This window comes from Eriocheir sinensis, chromosome 23 (assembly GCF_024679095.1).
Source record: "Eriocheir sinensis breed Jianghai 21 chromosome 23, ASM2467909v1, whole genome shotgun sequence".
Classification (NCBI taxonomy): Eukaryota; Metazoa; Arthropoda; class Malacostraca; order Decapoda; family Varunidae; genus Eriocheir; species Eriocheir sinensis.
The window spans coordinates 18,367,499-18,387,471 of record NC_066531.1 but is presented as its reverse complement, the minus strand read 5'-3'; the positions used below and the strand labels follow the sequence as shown (position 1 = coordinate 18,387,471).

General features: G+C 43.6%; 1 protein-coding gene across 1 annotated transcript in view; it reads right to left on the bottom strand.

Annotated features, from left to right (window-relative positions):
* Window positions 1–18,969, bottom strand: part of LOC127002592 (uncharacterized) — a 97,694-nt gene extending 78,725 nt beyond the window's left edge. The window contains exons 1-3 of the mRNA XM_050868676.1: window positions 18,805–18,969; window positions 7,737–7,866; window positions 7,373–7,524 (exon numbers count right to left, since the gene is read on the bottom strand). Of these exons, the coding sequence (XP_050724633.1) occupies window positions 7,373–7,524; window positions 7,737–7,862 (278 nt within the window). The 5' untranslated portion in view covers window positions 7,863–7,866; window positions 18,805–18,969. The remainder of the gene's footprint in view (window positions 1–7,372; window positions 7,525–7,736; window positions 7,867–18,804) is intronic.
* Window positions 18,970–19,973: the final 1,004 nt, after the last annotated feature.

The window sequence follows — 19,973 nt, the reverse complement described above, 5'->3', positions numbered from 1 at the left end:
GACGGTCACGGACACTTTCGTATGACCAAGGACGAGACACAGTCCTGGTAATCTCTCACATTTTGGAAGTCGCACCCCGAGCATTCCACTTCTCCTGCCAACTGGCAAGAATTGCTTTGCGAATCTCTGGAAACATATATGTACATGGGACAGCACTAGGAGGGGCAGCTCTAGCTGCTGCCTCCCTTGCAAGTCCATCAGCTCGTTCGTTCCCGTGTACGCCAACGTGTCCTGGAACCCAACAAAACCCAACGCGATATCCCCTGTTGCTGAGCAAATACAGCCACTCGAGAGCAGATAAAACTAGGGGATTAACAGAGGGAGTAAAGGAGCCCAGCGCAGAAAGAGCGCTACGAGAATCACTAAAAATCATAAAAGAGTCCACAGGAAGGGTAAAAATAATCTGTAAAGAGAGGACTATTGCAGACAGCTCTGCAGTAAATACAGAAGCAACAGAAGAAAGACTACCTCCCCGACAGAAGGAGGGGAACACAACACCAAAGCCAACTCCAGCATCCAATTTAGAGCCATCAGTAAAGACAGGGATGGAGTCCGAGTGTTCAGTGAAATGCTCTAAAAATAAGGCTCGGGACGCATATGGCGGTAAATCCCTCTTACTATCTATAGTGGGAGAACACAAGGATACACCGGGCAACTGCCAGTATCCAACCCTAGGTACTCGATAAGGGCAGATAGGAATGGGAGGGAAAGACAACGGTGTCATGGCAGACGCTACCCGAAACCCAAAAGGTTTAGGGAGACTAGGTCGCTCATCATATGCAGGCGAACGGGAATCCCGCAAAATTGACACAAAAGGAACTGATTCTGGAAGGCGTTGGACGCAGAACCAGCAACGGAATAGAGAGGACTGGCGTCTCAAATCCAGAGGCAGGACGCCAGCATCCACGAGGAGGCTAGGTATCGGTGAAGACCGGAATGCACCAGTAGCCAAGCGGACCCCGGCGTGATGTACTGTACACGCATAGGTGAGCCTCCTTGGCGGAGGAGTATACCTCGCAGCCATATTCCAACTTGGAAAGGATAAGTGTTCTGTGGAGGAGGAGTAGCGTGTCCCTATCTGCACCCCAAGAGGTATGAGCTAAAACACGAAGGAGGGACAGGGCTTTCTGACAAGCCGCCTTAACGTAACGTAAATGAGGCACCCAGGTTAGGCGGCTATCAAATAAAAGACCGATGTAACGAGTCGTCTCTACACAGGACAGTCGCCTATTACCAAGATATAAGTCAGGGTCCGGATGAACGCCTGGAAGACGACAGAAATGCATAGCTACTGTCTTTGAGGACAAAAATCGAAAGCCGCGCGTATTTGCCCAATTGGCGACTCTATTAATAGTCAATTGCAGTTTTCGTTCAATCAACGACATCCTTTTCGCATAAAACGAAATGGATAAATCGTCTACATGTAAGGAGCTATGAACTCCATCAGGCAGGACACCAACGACTCCATTAATAGCCACAGCAAATAGCGCAACACTGAGAATACTTCCCTGTGGTACACCATCCTCAAGTGGACAAACCTCGGAAAGAGTACTCCCCACTCTAACCCGTAAAGGACGATGAGATAAAAACTCCTGAATAAAAACAGGGAGACGGCTACGAAGACCAAACTCAAACAGGTTAAGTACTGTCAGCATGAGCATAAAGCTGAATGACAAAAATGATTGTAACCTTGTGGCAGAGCTGGTTGCAAATATAAGATGCACATTAGCGATGCTGGCAAACACGGGAGTGGTAGGTAATTTTATGAAGTGAAAATTACACTAACTCATATTGGGTCATGACATAGACTCTGTATCCTTGACGGATGTCGGCGGAACCGCCTAAATATTAGGCGGGCAAACTCTCAAAACAAAATTAAGGCGTCCTGACTTTATTTTTTTTACCTAGCCTAACCAAATTTGGCATGTAGCCCCCCACTGGTAATGCGCATGGACCCATGAAGTCAGATTTTCATTTCAGTTCGTTTTAGTATCAATAACAAATATAAAACCTTTAAGCACCGCTAAAACATGACACTAACATCCCTTCTGCCCACTCAGTCTCTGCTTTTTAAAGCCACTGTTGCTTGAGAGAGAGAGAGAGAGAGAGAGAGAGAGAGAGAGAGAGAGAGAGAGAGAGAGAGAGAGAGAGAATTACTTCGCTTAAGAAAAAAGTTACTGTAAAATAAGCCTAGTGTTCTTAAATACAAAATAATAACTTAGTATTCGTAAATGCAACATAATAACCTAGTTTTATAAATGCAAAATAATCGCTTAGTATTCTTAAATGCAAAAAAATAGCCTAGTTTTCCTAAATGGAAAATAATAATTTAGTATTCCTAAATGCAAAATAATAGCCTTGATTCCTAAATGCAAAATAATAGCTTAGTATTCCTAAATGCAAAATAATAGCCTTGATTCCTAAATGCAAAATAATAGCTTAGTATTCCTAAATGCAAAATAGCCTAGATTTCTAATAGCCCAGGAGCATTAGTGTTGAACCGGGAAAAAAATGTAGAAAGTTGATTTTTTCAGGAAATCTATCTAGTAACACGGTACACAGTCCCCAAAAATCCAGGCTGTGGAAAATTCACAATCCAAGATGACCGCTGATGAGTCGACCAGACACCAGAAAGACACTAAAAATGTAATAACTTTGTTACTATTCATCAGAGAGAGATTATTTTGGGGTCTAACCCCATGTTTTTGTGGGCAAGGAGTGTAAATATACCGTTCGAAATTCAATCCAAGCATTACTTTCAAAATAACCATGTGCTGTCTCAAGAAATTATTCTGCCAAATTGCAGAACTACCATAAGTAATCTGGTTCACAAAAAGGGCACAAGATTAAATTAACGAAATCCAATTTCAGTAGGATGCTAACCGCTACAAACTGTGAAACATACAATACATAGAAAGGCATATCCATACAGCATATATATCAAGAAGCAAATAATACAACAAAGAAACCATTGGTCCAGTCTGGCAGGTACCAAATGTGAGTACATTTATGTCATAATATTTACAACACAATGTTGTCTTCAGTGCTGAAGTACTGAAGACAACCTTGAAATGATTTAGCTCTCGTCGTGTGCTTATCTTTGCAAAACAGTTGTTATACGTTGTTCAGATTTAGGCGATATATATATATATATATATATATACATATATATATATATATACATATATATATATATATATATATATATATATATATATATATATATATATATATATATATTATAATATATTCATGGAATGACCCAATATATATATATATATATATATATATATATATATATATATATATATATATATATATATATATATATATATATATATATATATCTATCTATATATATATATATATATATATATATATATATATATATATATATATATATATATTCTCTGGGTTATTCCATGAATTGTCTTCTGCAGTTATTAATACACACGCACAGTATGACACGAAGCGAATGGACAGTTGCTGGCATTACTTAGCGTTTTATTGATTAAGAAACGATCAAATAACAAGGTTTCACATTAAACACCTTTTATTCACTATTGTGGCTTCTTATCATAAGCATGGGCACTGAAATATATAGTAAAATTGCTCAGTGACGATGATGAATGAAGAATGCCTTCATAGGTAGGGTTGCCATATCTGAACTATCAAAATTCCGGACGCCTCTACAAACACTCGACCATAGCCTAATGTTTGGCAGCGCTGCGATTACCCGCCCGACCACCACTTCCATTTCAAAGCCATATTTTCTTATTTCCCCACCTTCCTCGATTATTCTATGGCACTTATAAGCTGTGGACATGTTCCACTGATCACCTCCAAGCATTAGAAGTCTCCATGAAGCTTTTGTCATCGTTATATTGACCAAGAAAGTCAATGATGTTTGCGATCGGCGGCAAAGAGTGAGGAACTTGGAGTTACAAAACACGACTATTCTGAGGCTATTTATTCTTATTTTTCCATCTCCCACTATCCCTCGGTAGTTATAGGCTGTGGGCATCTTCCCTTTATCACTATCATGCATTAGAAGTCCACGGACAGCTTTTGTTATCGTTATGTTGACCACGAAAGGCAAAGAATGAGTCAGGGCTGAATAATAGGTATGGTGCGCGGGCGATGACGTCATCATCATACGAGAGTATAAATTAAATCAATTACGTCATCCTAGTTTAGGATATCGACTAATTATGCATGTCCTATATATTGCGCATATGTTAGATTTAGTGTTGTCAACAATGATCATGAAAAGATAATTTTACTTTCTGTTTGAGTAATATGTCGATATTTGGATTTCATTTGACTCTTTCCTTGGTGAACGAAAACACTTTGTGTTAAAATATTTCGACAAGTCTTCGTAAGACATCATTGAATATTTATTTTCTATTTTTTTTCTAGCTTCTAAAATATATTTAGTTAAGTTATGATGAAGATGCAGGAAAATAATGGTACTCTTGAAAATATATAACGATACTTGGGTGATCGAAAATAAACGTACACGGCGACATCACTTCATATCGCGACTGTACATTATACCAGCAGTCTTTCCTTCCGTCTGTTGTAGTTTTGCTTTATGTTCGTCTATGGGGAAGTTTGTCTTGTAGTTTTACTTTTTCGTCTATGGGAAAGTTTGTCTTGACTTATCCACCAGTTGCTTGCAGGATTCCTTGGCCCACGCGTGTGCTCGCAAGACCACATTATTGAATCAAAGACAAGAAGAAGAAGCAGTTGGTTCGAGTTGTCTTTTGACATTAGACATGAAAAAAATTAGTTGCATCAGACATGGGTTATTATTAATGATATAGTAATATTAATGACTATTACAAGTACAAGGTTTATATTTTCTTGTGATCTTAACGGAATGCAATTTTTCTACTGTATTGAAGGGTGTGAGGTGGCTTGATAGAGGTTTATAAATGGATGAAGGGCTTTAATAAGGGATATATTAATAAGGTTTTGATGGTAAGAGAACCGGGTAGGACACGTAGTAATGGGTTTAAACTGGATTAATTCTGATTCAACAGGGACGTAGGCAAAAATTGGTTTACTAACAGAGTGGTAGATGAGTGGAACAGGCTGAGCAGTCATGTGGTGAGTGCCAATACAATTGTCATATTCATAAATAGATTAGATAAATTCACAGGTTCACATGGGCTGCCTTGTACCGGCCTACCGGCCTCTTGAAGACTGCTACGTTCTTATGTTCTTGTGTATGTTCTTATGTGTTGCAGACGAGATATTTTTTCATTATCTTGTTTAACATTTATTTAATCGTTGTTTACTTTTAACAATAATTAGTTAAATTCAATTATAGTGCTTTGTAATCACAATACGATTGTAAAAGATACATATTCTTTAAAAAAAATTAACAGCGATTACTGGAATCATATACGAAGTTAACAGAAATAGGTATTGATGACCGAGTATAGTAATAAATTACAAGTACAGTAATCATCATATTGGTGATAATAAGAAAATCAAAAGTTTTAGGAATAGTAATAGAAGCACCGTAATATGTCGCCGTGTTTGAGTTAAACATTTCTTCCATTTTCTTTTGAGGAGATTGAGGATTGAAAGAGTCTCACTATAGACAAATTTGACGAAAAGGTTTGTTACGTTAGATGTAAATTCAAATGGTCTCGTTTTTGACGTTTAAATGAAAAATGAAGTGATGTACATTACAGCACTGCAGCCACTGACACGAGAGCTACTCAACAGGCGCCGTGTCCGTCTGTCTGTCCGTCTGTCTTCTGCCCTGGAATACCATGATAGGAAATAAGCCCCGACACTCAGGGCCGCTTTCACAGTCACTGTTTGTTTTGATCGTTACCAATGGCTGCGATCGACGCTATAATTTTCCACGTGAAACTGGCCTATGGGGGAGTGGCGGCTGCAGAGGAAGGGAGAGCTGTTGAGAATGTGTAGTAATGTGCGGTGCTAGGCTAACCCCGCAGCCGCCACTACGCCATCGGACAGTTTTACGTGGGAATACTATAGCGGCGATAACAGCCATTGGTAACGATCAAAACAAAACAAAATGACTGTGAAAGCGGCCCCCAGTGACGCCGATACTGTCGAGGTGGAAGACGGAGAAGAAAAATTGTGCACTTCTGTTCTTTATGAGAGCTACGTGAACTTAGAGAGAGAGAGAGAGAGAGAGAGAGAGAGAGAGAGAGAGAGAGAGAGAGAGAGAGCAGAACGTTTGATGGGTACTATGACGGCATTGCTTGTGTTGTGCCCCTCGTGGTTGGTGGCCCCGCACGTGTAGTTCCCCGCGTGTTCCCGCCTCAGGTGCTGCAGAACGAGGCTCTGCCTGCTCACGATCACGCCCTAGGTCTGGTTGTGCGCCACCACCGCGCCCTGCGCACCCATGGAAGGGAGGCCGCGGGGTGAGTGCGGGGCAGCGTCCAAGGGGGGAAGAGACACGTTAACATAAGGAGTGCTTGTTCTTAACCTTAACCTGCTTGTGAAATTAGGTCAAGGCTGCGTCGAACAGAAGAGGAAAAGGAGGACTAGAATGAGAGAGAAAGTTGGGGTATAGTAATATTGTGAGATGAGGTGAGGGTTGTTAGGAAGAAGAAATTGAATAGGAGGAATGACGAAGGTGAGGAAAGACTGCAATGGGAGTGTAGGTTAATGACAGATGGTTTTGTTCCAAGAGTACATTGAAGGGAGAGGCAGATAAATCAATCAATCAATCAATGGGGGCATACGCCGGGGGGCGCGTTGCCTCGCCCACCTACGACGCCAAGCCCTGGGGTTCAATCCGGGGGAGTCTCCATGCAGGCCCCCTTCCCAACCCGAATACCTTCCGGCAGGATCTAATGACTTGCTCAAGCCACGAATTCCGTGGGCGTCCCCTTGGCCTCCTCCACTCAGGATTGTCTCTTACAGAGACAACCCGATGAGCAGGATCAGCCTCCGGATAACGTGTCACGTGCCCGTATAGCCGGAGTTGGCGTTGACGGACTATGCAGGTAATACATGTAATACTGTTGCCAAGGTCCGTCAGGCGGCAACGTTGCATGAGCCACGTTGCCAAGTGATATGGAAGGTTTACTGAGTCGTTGTCTTTCCCTCTAATCCCAAGCCATTCATAACACCACGCAGTCGTATTATGAAGATATATATATATATATATATATATATATATATATATATATATATATATATATATATATATATATATATATATATATTCCAAAAATAGATAACGTACAGACTAACAGTGAGACATAATGCCATGCGCAGGTCATCGCTAGATCTGTAAACAAATGGGGTTTCCCCGGACTGGAGGATATTTAAGTATGGTGACCGGACATCCCCCTGTCTGCGGCCCTGCGGCACCCACCTGAAGCCTTCCCGGTGGAGTTCGCGGCCCACACACCCCGTCCCGGCGGCCACGTCCAGCACCCTGGCCTTGGCTCGCCGCTCCAGGGGTACCCAACGCAGCGCCTCCTCCAACGTGATGGCGGGGCCACGGTACCCGCCTTTCCAGATCATCTAAGGGGACGGGGAAGCAGATGATTACAGGTGCGTACCCCAGGGGCCGCATCACTTCACTCCCGGACCTCACGGAGTAGTCGCCGGTTTAACGCAAAATCATTCCAGCGATACCCCATGATTCTGCATAGGCACTTGGTACCGAAGGCATCTCTCTCTCTCTCTCTCTCTCTCTCTCTCTCTCTCTCTCTCTCTCTCTCTCTCTCTCTCACCATCTCCTCGTAGTTCTCGGACCACTCGTCGTAGCCGGCCGCCATCTCCTCCGGCGTGATCCCCGGCCTGTGGACGTTCGCGTCCACCCTCATTGCCACGTCGCCCTGACTGCCGCCCTCAGACATTATCCTGCAGCAGGGAAGAGACGGGAGAATCACAGGCAGGGCATGACTACAGTACAGTACAATTCCTTTATACAGCCTTTATATATTTACGAAGGTAGGTACGGTTTTCTAGCCCGCGCCGCACTCCTCGCTGACTCGCCGGCTGGCTCTCAAGCTCCGCCCACCTCCATGACAGGCATGGCCCGCCTTTCTCTCTCTCTCTCTCTCTCTCTCTCTCTCTCTCTGGAATGAAATAGACGAAGCAATTACATAGTTAGTGCAGGGACGATAGCTTGGTTTAAGAGTAGACTGGATAGCTACATGGACGAGGATGACAGGTGATAGTGAGGTGTGGGTGCAGTAAGGCTCCCCAGCTTATTGCACGGCCAGCTGAAGTTGCTCTCTCTCTCTCTCTCTCTCTCTCTCTCTCTCTCTCTCTCTCTCTCTCTCTCTGTGTGTGTGTGTGTGTGTGTGTGTGTGTGTGTGAGAGAGAGAGAGAGAGAGAGAGAGACTCGTGATCAGGCTGTGATGAATGAATTACACACACACACACACACACACACACACACACACACACACACTCTGCCAGGCTTCACGGTCTGACAGGGCGGCAGTTCGAGCCCGCTCAGGGCGAATTCTTTCCGTTGACTAGGAGTGGTTACTATCCCCCCTTGAGCAAAGGGGATGGGGTGTGTGGTGTGTGAAGTCCTGGCAGTACCCAGAGATCGACGATAAAGAGCACTTGCTCATGTCGGGAGGGTACCTGCTGGTGGCGATTATGAGCTTCGGGAGGGCAGCATGAGCCAATGCAAGATGGCGCCACTATAAACACTCGCCTGAGCGAGAACGGGCTGGGCCGACCATCAGGCCCCACCGGGAAGAAGCCTTGGGCAGACCATCAGGCCCCACCGGGAAGAAGCCTACCGGCGCAATAGCCCGCGACGTAAAAAAAAAAAATAGTCGCCATGTTAACCATTTTTCTTTTAATCCGACATAAAAATAGTTGTAAGCTCTAAAATGTCTTACTTTTATGAAAATTCCATTTAAAAGAAATATGTTAAAATCCTTCAACCTATTAGGCCCGACACGTACCATTCAAGTCACTTGTCGGGACCCAGAAGACCATAACAGCACAATTAATTAATAGTGACCCCAATCAGAGGCAAATACCGGAGGGAGATATGGAGACAAGTATTGTAAATATGATAGGAGAGGGAAGTGTCACAGGGTAAAATAAGATTAATAACAGGAGTGTGCTCACAAGGAGGTAGCTAGCCGACAAGGGTTGATTCCCGCGGCACGCCAGGAGACACAACGGTGTACACACCCTGACTAGGGAGTACTAACACGACTTACCTGCTCAAATCTCCCGTGGGGTTCTTATTTACTCTCCTTATGGGGCTGGAAGGCACATACGCACAGGCAAAAGGGTTACTGATAAAGCTCGTGTACAACTATGCACATACTTTATTACATAAAGGAACAAGACACGGACAAATCTCACATACACACCCAGCTGAGCCTAGCGTTTCTCGTGCTCGCACAAGACTAACGTGCCCTGGCTACACTAACAACTAGCTACTTAACTTAGTGCGGAGGGAGAAGAGTAGAGGCTCGTTGCACAGCCTTGCTCGAGGTGGCTGCAGCTTGTCCTTCCTGCCGTGGGTCCTCTCATCAGGCGCGTGATGTCGGCGGTAGATACGGCTTTCAGAAAGAGGCCGCCGCGGACTCGACACACCCAAACTGAGACCCGGTGTGGGCTGTATCCCGAAGTGGCGAAGCCCAGGATCCCCGCACTCCAGCAGGAGGAAAACCGCGTGGTGCCAAGAGGTAGGAGAGAGTAGAGGAACGTCGCCCCGTGACCTCACCAGACGGCGGTCAGGGGGAGAAGTCAGCCCCGAGCCGCGGCGAGTGACCTGACGGGCCCCAACTCGCCCGGCCGAGATGCAAAACGCTGCTGGCGAGGAAAAATACAACAGAGGGTGCTGACAGCACTCTGAGCAATACTGCCATAGGCAGATATCGTTACACTTCTCTGACGCGCAGCTATAACTTGCAAGTGCATGGCACCGCAATATAAACAGCGGAGCAAGCTACGTACAGACACGAAGAGGAAAGCAACAATCGCGAGCTAGCAACACAGGCCGCCCAGCCAGGCCGCGGGCGGCAACAGCCCCCATGGCGGGAAGCACAAAGACAATAGCCCAACATCCTCACAGCAGAGGCGTACAAGCTGCAGTAATGAACACACTACTATGCACCTGCAGAGAGTGGAGTGGTGACTCCTGAAAGTGCGTAAACGCAGGTAAAACACAGTGGGCGACCCGCACGAAAATGCACGCCTTGGCATCACTACGCTCGTCGCCTAGGCAACGAACAGGTTGAGTCATCGTGACCCGCCCCGCGCCTAGGTCACGTGACGAACTAGGAAAACGCGTCAACAGCTTCCCTATAGCAAATACTATAAAAATAACTTGTCGCGAATCTAAACCGAGACAGGAAGGAAAGCAATTAGTCAGATATACAAAGTCGTAAACATCTGATAAGCACTAACACTAACAAGGGAGGTTACGGAAAATACCAAGACCCACATACAGAAAACAGATACGGTACCCAGTAGGCGTGGTCAGAAAGTGTGGAAAACCATTCAAAAGACTTTAAACACGTGACCTCAGTCGTGACGACATGCTATAAGCGAATAACTAAACAGATAAGTCACTGTGGGAGCGTCATAAGAGTGAATCACGAATAGCAGGATAAGTAAACAATACAATATAATGAGCGAGCCAATGTTTGTTGACAGGAAGTATTGGCTACTGGTTATGTAGAAAATTAAAGCGTGTCAAGAATGTAGTTCCGCCTCAAGCAAAGAAAAAATGTGACCTAGAAATCAGTAGTAAGACCAGACCGAGCTTGGTTCTCGCCTCAAGCAGACCTGCTACTCACTCAGCTGAGAATGGCTGTTGTGATCTTAATCGTGAGTAGAAATTCGAGAATCTAAGGGAAACCGACTGTATTGTCCTGGAGATTATAATGTAGGAGATGTGTAGTAGGATTGTGAGTGGGACAGGATTGTGATTATTTTATTGCGATGTAAAGCAAAGGTAGAAACCGCTGGGTGTGGTATAATTTGGTGCTTCCGTGAAATTGTAGTAGATAATACTATAAGAATGTGTTATTAGGATTTGAGGAGAGTACATAATTATTGTGATGTAACCAGAGAGAAACAAACCACTGCTTGTGGAATGACGAGTGTTATTATTATTGGCAACACCTGAGCACATATTGTAGTATTATGTTTTAGACATGTCGTTTGTCATATGTTGTATCCATTGCTGAATATGCCAGTGTTATGATCGTCTGAGCATATAATATTGCGTAAGGCAATTACTTTCATTTACTTTTAAATAAATGTATATTTTCTTTTTCCCTTGATTATCTCGGAACACCAGTCTCTAATAACAACTTCAGCCAGATCACTCTCCCAGGGATACGAGACGGTGATATCATTTATGGAGTAATTAATGAGTGATGAAAGAGTTGTTTTAATACAGGCTGATGCAAATAAAATAAAATGTAAGAATTAAATACAAGAAAAGAAGGATCCACAAACTTTGCCGCCCGCGTTCGTTACCCTTAAAAAGGAGGGTCTTGAAATTATGATATAATAAATACGACCCTCCAAACTTGCTGATTCATTCAGTCATCTGTAGTTACCTAGTAATCTTTCAATGACATTTTGTACCAATCTTACTTCTCTTCTATAAATACTATCCGTTAAAATTACTAATACCTATGTAATTAATCAAGCACTCGATAACATCTGTAATCGTCATTCAGGTGTGTCGAGACTTCTGAATAATGTACGTACGTCATTAGGCTCGGGATATCGCAGATAATGGCGGACACTCGACTTTCTTCGTGGACAGGTAAAATACGGGACCTAACACTAACCCGGGAACACACACACGTTACCGCATTAATCACACGACGGACTCAAAATAACCTCGCAACCGCCTTGGGCGGCCGCCAAGTCATTACAAATAAGTCATCCAGTGTGAAAGAGGCTCAGCCTCCAAGACACATTACCGGCAGCCTTAATGGAGGAGTTCGTTTCCGAGCGGGAGAGCGTGCGAGGAAGAGCCTTAGCCGGATTACTTGTTTTCGTCTTTTTCTTGAAGGCCGGACTTGGGAGGTATCTGTATAATGAATGATGTATAACTATTTTCACTCACAGCCACTATCACATCTAAGTGTTGCTTAATACAGATGAAGGTTTTCCTTAACTACTTATTTGTCATGGAGAGAGAGAGAGAGAGAGAGAGAGAGAGAGAGAGAGAGAGAGAGAGAGAGAGAGAGAGAGAGAGAGAGAGAGCTTCTTCAGGCAGGCTACCCATTTATCGACCAGCCCGAAAAGAAAGAAGGATGAATAGCTAGGTGAGCACACTGACTGCCCAAGCCGGGATTCGAACCCGGGCCCGCGGATTCGTAGCTAACCACTAGACCATGGAGGCATAAAAAAAGATTCAAGGGGTGAGAAACTTGCTATATGTGGAGAGACTCAAGCATCTAATGCAGCCATTGTCAACAAGATGAGAAAACAATTAAAAGGAAATAAACTGAAGTTGCTAACGCTTGGTTGCACTGCACACACTTTAGATGTTCTGGCTCATGATCAAACAATTGGTAACATAAAAGAAAATGTGGTTCATGTTATAAAATACGTTTGAAACCATCACCATGCCTCAGCAAGATATGGAGAGAGACGGTCAATGTCTTGTTCTGCTCCAGGACACTAGACGAACCATGTTTGAACTGGGTCAAGGCGTGGCTTAGCAATAGGAAGCAAAGAGTGCAAATCAATGGTAAAAGATCTCACTGGGGATGTGCTACGGGTGGGGTCCCACAAGGTTCGGTATTAGGTCTACTTTTGTTTATTATTTATATCAGTGACTTAGATACAGGAATTAGTAGTGGTCAGTAAGTTTTTTTGTTTTTTTTTACAACAAAGGAGGCAGCTCAAGGGCACACAAAAAAAGAAAACAATAATAAAAAAAAGTCCGCTACTCGCTGCTCCTAAGAAATATATAAAAGAGGTGTCCAAAACCAAGGTCAAATTCGGGAGGAGAGATGTCCTGATACCCTCCTCTTGAAAGAGTTCAAGTCGTAAGCAGGAGGAAATACATATGAAGGAAGATTGTTCCAGAGTTTACCAGCTTGAGGGATGAAAGAGTGAAGATGCTGGTTAACTCTTGCATAAGGGGTTTGGACAGTATAGGGATGAGCATGAGTAGAAAGTCGTGTGCAGCGAGGCCGCGGGAGGGAGGGAGGCATGCAGTTAGCAATTTCAGAAGAGCAGTCAGAGTGGAAATATCGATAGCAGATAGAAAGAGAGGCAACATCGCGGCGGAATTTAAGATGAAGAAGACTATAAGTATGAGGAGGAGAGCTGATGAGACGAAGAGCCTTAGCCTCCACTCTGTCCAGAACAGCTGTATGAGTGGAGCCCCCCCACACATGAGATGCATATTCCATACGAGGGCGGACAAGGCCCCTGTATATGGACAGCAACTGTGCGGGGGAGAAGAACTGGCGGAGACGGTACAGAACGCCCAGCCTCGAGGAAGCTGATTTAGTAAGAGATGAGATATGAAGTTTCCAGTTGAAATTTTGAGTTAAGGATAGACCGAGGATGTTTAGTGTTGAGGAAGGTGATAGCTGGGTGTTGTCAAAGAATAGGGCATAGTTGTTTGGAAGATTGTATCGAGTGGATAGGTGGAGAAAATGTGTTTTTGAGGCGTTGAAGGACAACGGGTTCCTCTTGCCCCAATCGGAAATTATAGTAAGGTCTGAGGCTGAGCGTTCTGCAGCCTCCAGCCTTGAGTCGTTAAGTTCTTGTAGGGTGGGTATTCTATTAAAAGAAGTTCAGTAATGCAGAGTGGAATCATCGGTGTAGGAATGGACAGGACAGTTCGTTTTGGAAAGAAGATCATCAATGAACAACAGAAAGAGAGTGGGACATAGGACAGAACCCCGTGGGACACCACTGTTAATAGATTTAGGGGAAGAACAGTGACCGTCTACCACAGCAGAGATAGAACGGCCGGAAAGGAAACTGGAGATAAAGGAACAGAGAGAGGGATATAATCCGAAAGAGGGTAGTTTAGAAAGCAAAGACCTGTGCCAGACTCTATCGAAGGGTTTCGATATGTCTAGCGCAACCGAGAAAGTTTCACCGAAACGGCTAAGATAGGATGACCAAGAGTCAGTTAAGAGAGCAAGAAGATCGGCAGTAGAATGCCCCTTGCGGAACCCATACTGGAGATCAGATAGAAGATCAGAAGTGGAAAGGTGCTTTTGAATCTTCCGGTTAAGGATTGATTCAAAAGCTTTAAATAAACAAGAAAGTAAAGCTATAGGACGGTAGTTTGAAGGATTGGAACCGTCACCCTTCTTAGGCACAGGCTGTATGAAGGCATACTTCCAGCAGGAAGGAAAGGTAGATGTTGACAGGCAAAGGCGAAAGAGTTTGACCAGGCAGGGTGACAGCGCAGAGGCACAGTTTTTAAGGACAATAGGAGGCACTCCATCAGCTCCATAAGCCTTCTGAGGATTGAGGCCAGAGAGGGCATAGAAAACATCATTTTGAAGAATCTTTATAACAGGCACAAAGGTGTCAGAGGGTGGATGAGTAGGAGGAATATGCCCAGAATCGTCCAGAGTGGAGTTTTTAGAAAAAGTTTGAGAGAAGAGTTCAGCCTTAGAGATAGATGAGACGGCAGTGTTGCCGTCAGGACTGAGGAGTGGAGGGAAAGATGAAGAAGTGAAGTTGGAGGAGATGTTTTTGGCTAGATGCCAGAAGTCACGGGAAGAGTTAGAGAAAGCAAGGTTTTGGCATTTTCTATTAATGAAAGAGTTTTTAGTTAGTCGGAGAAGAGATTTGGCACGATTCCGGCCAGAAATGTGAAGTTCATAATTAGCATTAGTTTGAAGGCTCTGGTACCTTTTATGAGCTGCCTCTCTATCATTGACCGCACGAGAACAAGCGTGAATAAACCAAGGCTTTTTAGCGTGAGGAGTAGAGAAAGAACGAGGAATGTATGCCTCCATTCCAGAGACAATCACTTCTGTGATGCGCAGAGCACACACAGAGGGGTCTCTATCCTGGAAGCAATAATCATTCCATGGGAAATCGGAAAAGTACATCCTCAGGTCGTCCCACCGAGATGAAGCAAAATGCCAGAAGCATCGCCTCTTCGGTGGGTCCAGAGGGTGTACAGGAGCGATAGGACAGGATGCAGAAATAAGATTGTGATCGGAGGAGCCCAACGGAGAGAACAGTTTGTCAGAATAACCAAAAGGGTTTGAGGTAAGGAAGAGGTCTAGAATGTTGGGCCGGTCTCCAAGACGGTCGGGAATACGTGTAGGGTGCTGGACCAGCTGCTCTAGGTCGTTGAGGATAGCAAAGTTGTAGGCTTGTTCACCAGGCTGGTCAGTGAAAGAGGATGAAAGCCAAAGCTGGTGGTGAACATTGAAATCTCCTAGGATGGAGATTTCAGCGAAGGGAGAGTGGGTCAAGATGTGCTCCACTTTAGAATTCAAATAGTCAAAGAATTTTACATAGTTAGTAGAGTTAGGTGAGAGATAAACAGCACATATGTATTTAGTAATAGAATGACAATGAAGTCTTAGCCAGATGGTAGAAAATTCAGAAGAGTCAAGGTTGTGGGCACGAGATCAAGTGATGTCGTTGCGCACGTAGGCGCAACATCCAGCTTTGGATTGAAATTTAGGATAGAGATAGTAGGAGGGAACAGAGTAGAGATTGCTGTCTGTAGCCTCAGAAACCTGTGTTTCGGTAAGGAAGAGAAGGTGAGGTTTAGAGGAGGAAAGATGATGTTCCACAGAATAAAAATTAGAACGGAGACCGCGAATGTTGCAGAAATTGAGAAGAAAGAGGTTCGAGGAGTCATCAAGACACCTCTCGGGTCGGCAGCCAGAAGGGGAGTCCTCCCTGGGGCATTTGTGCCCCCAAGGCGGTGACTCCGAGGCTTGATGTAGGTGCGCCATTTTGAAATTTGAATTTTGGGAAAAGGTGTATATGTTGTGTTAATGTAGTGTGGTGTGGATAGAGAGAGGATCTGTCTTTAGAGAGCAAGCTGAACTACTCTCCGGTGTTGTTTAGACAATAGGGAAACGGTTAGTGAGGACATGGAAGGGTCTTTAGGGCTTCAGCTCCTTCTCACCTCCCATATATACCTCATCGGGAGTGGCTTGCGCCCGTTCGGTAGGTGTCTTCCTACGTACTCCGGCCATATGATGATACCAAGTTCGGTAGAGTAATTGAGTCGGATCAGGACGATAGTATTTTCCAGGATGAACTAAACATTGTATGACAGGGCGGATAAATGGCAAATGGAGTTCAACAACCCCTCACATAACTATTGCTTAAATGACGCTCCCACAAGCAGGTCTGGGTGCGAGAGGGATTTAGGGGTCTTAGTGAGCTCTGATCCCCGTCCAAGGACACAATGCATTCAAGCTAGAAATCGAGCAAATAGGGTACTGGGATTTATTTCAAGAAGCGTAAGCAACAGAAGCGCCGAAGTCTTCCTCAAACTATATTTAGCATTAGTTAGACCTCATCTTGACTATGCGGTTCAGTTCTGGTCACCTTACTATAGAATGGATATCAAAATGTTAGAATCGGTGCAGAGGAGGATGACTAAGATGATTCAGGGGTTGAGAAACTTGCCATACGAGGAAAGACTCAAACAGTTAAACTTGCATTCTCCAGAAAGGCGAAGGGTGCGTGGAGACTTGATCGAGGTTTATAAATGGATGAAGGGCTTTAATAAGGGGGATATTCATAAGGTGTTGTTGGTAAGAGAACCGGGTAGGACACGAAGTAATGGGCTTAAACTGGATACATTCAGATTCAACAGGGACATAGGCAAAAATTGGTTTACTAACAGAGTGGTGGATGAGTGGAATAGGCTTAGCAGTCATGTGGTGACTGCCAATACAACTGTCACATTCAAAAATAGATTAAATAAATTCATGGACAGCGAAATTAGGTGGGGTTAGATACACAGGAGCTTAGGTTCAATAGAGCTGCCTTGTACAGGCCTACAGGCCTCTTGCAGACTCCTACGTTCTTGTGTTCTTATGTTCTTATATGTAGCTGATTGAATATATATATATATATATATATATATATATATATATATATATATATATATATATATATATATATATATATATATATATATATATATATATATATATATATATATACACATAATGAACTAACAAGCTCATGGATGACATTTGAAAAGAGTATCATAATTAAAGTCGATTTACATCAATGATTAAAAAAAATCCTTAAATTTAAATCAGTGATTTAAATCAACTTGATTTAAATCAAACAACCCTGCGTTATATAATTATGTGTCTAATAAATTAAACAATATTGATCTACCTTGTTAGGAGCTCACCTTCACCACCCCCGCGCAGCCGCCGTACCCGAAAAGAGACATTTTCTCCACGGTAATAATTATGATAGCTTTCGTCACGTCATCGAAGTGTTTTATACATACTTTGAAGGTACAGTCGTGGGACGCAAGTGTTGACACAGTTTCCAAAATGTTTCGGACGCCGCCAGCGAAAGACGGCAACTATCCAGCAGAGCTACATTTGAGTTATATGTGACGTATGTGTGTGTGTGTGTGCGTGTGTGTGTGTAAGGGTCAAAGAGTGTGTGGGTGTGAAAGAGATATTATTTAAGGATTTTTGTTACGAAACTGTGAGCGTCAACTGCACGACGATTATGTTTTTTTAAAAAGAAATGTTATGAATCCTCTTGTTTCCACCAGTGCACGCTCTGTAATAAGATTTTCTGCATTCCATAAGCTAAATACTTGCTTGGCTTTGGTCGTCAGTGTTCATTCTGGTGTGTGTGTGTGTGTGTGTGTGTGTGTGTGTGTGTGTGAGAGAGAGAGAGAGAGAGAGAGAGAGAGAGAGAGAGAGAGAGAGATTAATTTATGTTAAGAAAAAAAAGTTACTGCAAAATAATAGCCTAGTTTTCTTAAATGCATAATAATAGCTTAGTATTCGTAAATGCAAAGTAATAGTATAGTTTCATAAATGCAAACAAATCGCTTAGTATTCTTAAATGCAAAATAATAGCTTTGTAATTATATTCAATTCATAATAGCCTACTAGTTTCCTAAATGCGCCGGCTGGCATGGTCGATGGCGACGTAATTGCATAACATTGTCTAGCGAGAGTTAAATGGTGACATCATTATATATTTTTTATATTATATCATAATATTTGTGCACGTTATCAATGTTTTCTTCGTATTTTCTTAGGGACGACGTTGCAGAAATGAGTACAACATACATTCAGATGCGTAATAGCGTTGTAAACAACTTTAGCTGTCCTTGACTAAATTTGAACGAAATGTAAAAGAGACATTTTCGTCCACAAATTACAAACTTGTTATCAGTGTGCACAACTGACAGATTCATATCTAATAACTTATGGAGAGTGTATATGTAGTGACATATCTGAACATTAGCCTCTTTCCATGCGATGTATATATTTTAAAGTCAGGGCCGGTGAACGAAACCGAGTGGACAGTGTGTCAACACTTGTGTACCACGATTGTACAACAGTAGTTTTCCTGGGTTATTGGTCATGGAGTTCTCTGACTTTAGGCACTGTAAAGCCAAAGACAGGGAGGGGATGGTAGTTAGGGTAGTGCTAATTGCCATTTGAGCAACGTAAAAAAAGCAGCGAAAAGGGGGTGGGGAGAGAAAAGGGGCAGTATACACGATTTGCCGTTTCTGTTGTAACCGACGGTGGAATTTACGAGCTCACATAACTATACACGGAAGGAAGTACTCTTGTAGGTGATGCAATCCTTTCACTTTCTTATTCCTGAAACATCAGTACAAACCTCTTGTGCTGCTACGAGGCAACCCACGGAAGTACTTCCCAGGAATAGGTGTTTGGTCCCTCAGGCTGCCCCTCCGTCGCTGCGTCAATCTGGGTTACACGCGACACAACAACTGGTCACATGCGTTCGGAAGAGTATTTAGGAGCCTCAAAGGGTACGTGATGGTTACACTTATGGCAGGGCACGCGCCGCTACCACCGGACTCCTCATATGTGAGCTCCGTCACCTCAGGCAGCCGTGCGCCACCCTGCAGTGTTGCCACCGGCCGTTGGGGTAGATTCCCTGGGACAAGGTTACCCGAGGTCTCCTCAGAATAGTATACTCAGTATGACTTGATTAACGATGAGTGAAGGGTATTTGCTCTGGAGACTATTTGAGAAAATATCACCCGCTAAGAGTTAAAAAGTAAAGTTGATTATGGCGGAATCTGAAAACTTTCCATCGCCTATAGATGACTGAACTTCTGTTGGAGAAACAAGCAATGAAACCTACTCGTCCCCGGATCCGATGAGCGTTAACAAACAACGTCGTTGTCTGAGAATTACAATGCATTTCTTATACATTTTTATTTTCTTGAAATTGAAGTTTACGAAGATTCAAAACAATTACTTCCTTAAAACGCTGAGCTGCATACACAAAACAAAGCAAATATTACAAGTGTAAACACAAGATTTGCTTATGCTCGTTAAGTGCTTGCTTCGTGCCAACGTGTGGAGCGCTGCCACCACTAGTGGAGGGGTACAGTGGAAGTGATGCAACATCTTGTCAGGATGACACGACAGTGTAGCGCAAGTCATATGCAACCCTTACCTCCCATAATGGAGGCTCGTTACTCCTCATAAATTATTATACCTACCGTTCGTGATTTCCCTCAGTTTAGTGAGGACATACAGGTCAGTAGACGGATGATTTGCTCTCTCTCTCTCTCTCTCTCTCTCTCTCTCTCTCTCTCTCTCTCTCCACTGCCCAGCCCACACGTCAGGCCCGTCGGGTTATCCATTTTTTTTTTTCCCGTCCGCTGCTGATTGTTAATAAAAAACTTTACTCTGGAAATAAGCGAGATACGAGCATTTTCAATTTTGATATGTTTGCTTGAATTACACTGTACGTGTGTGTGTGTGTGTGTGTGTGTGTGTGTGTGTGTGTGTGTGTGTGTGACTGAGGACTGA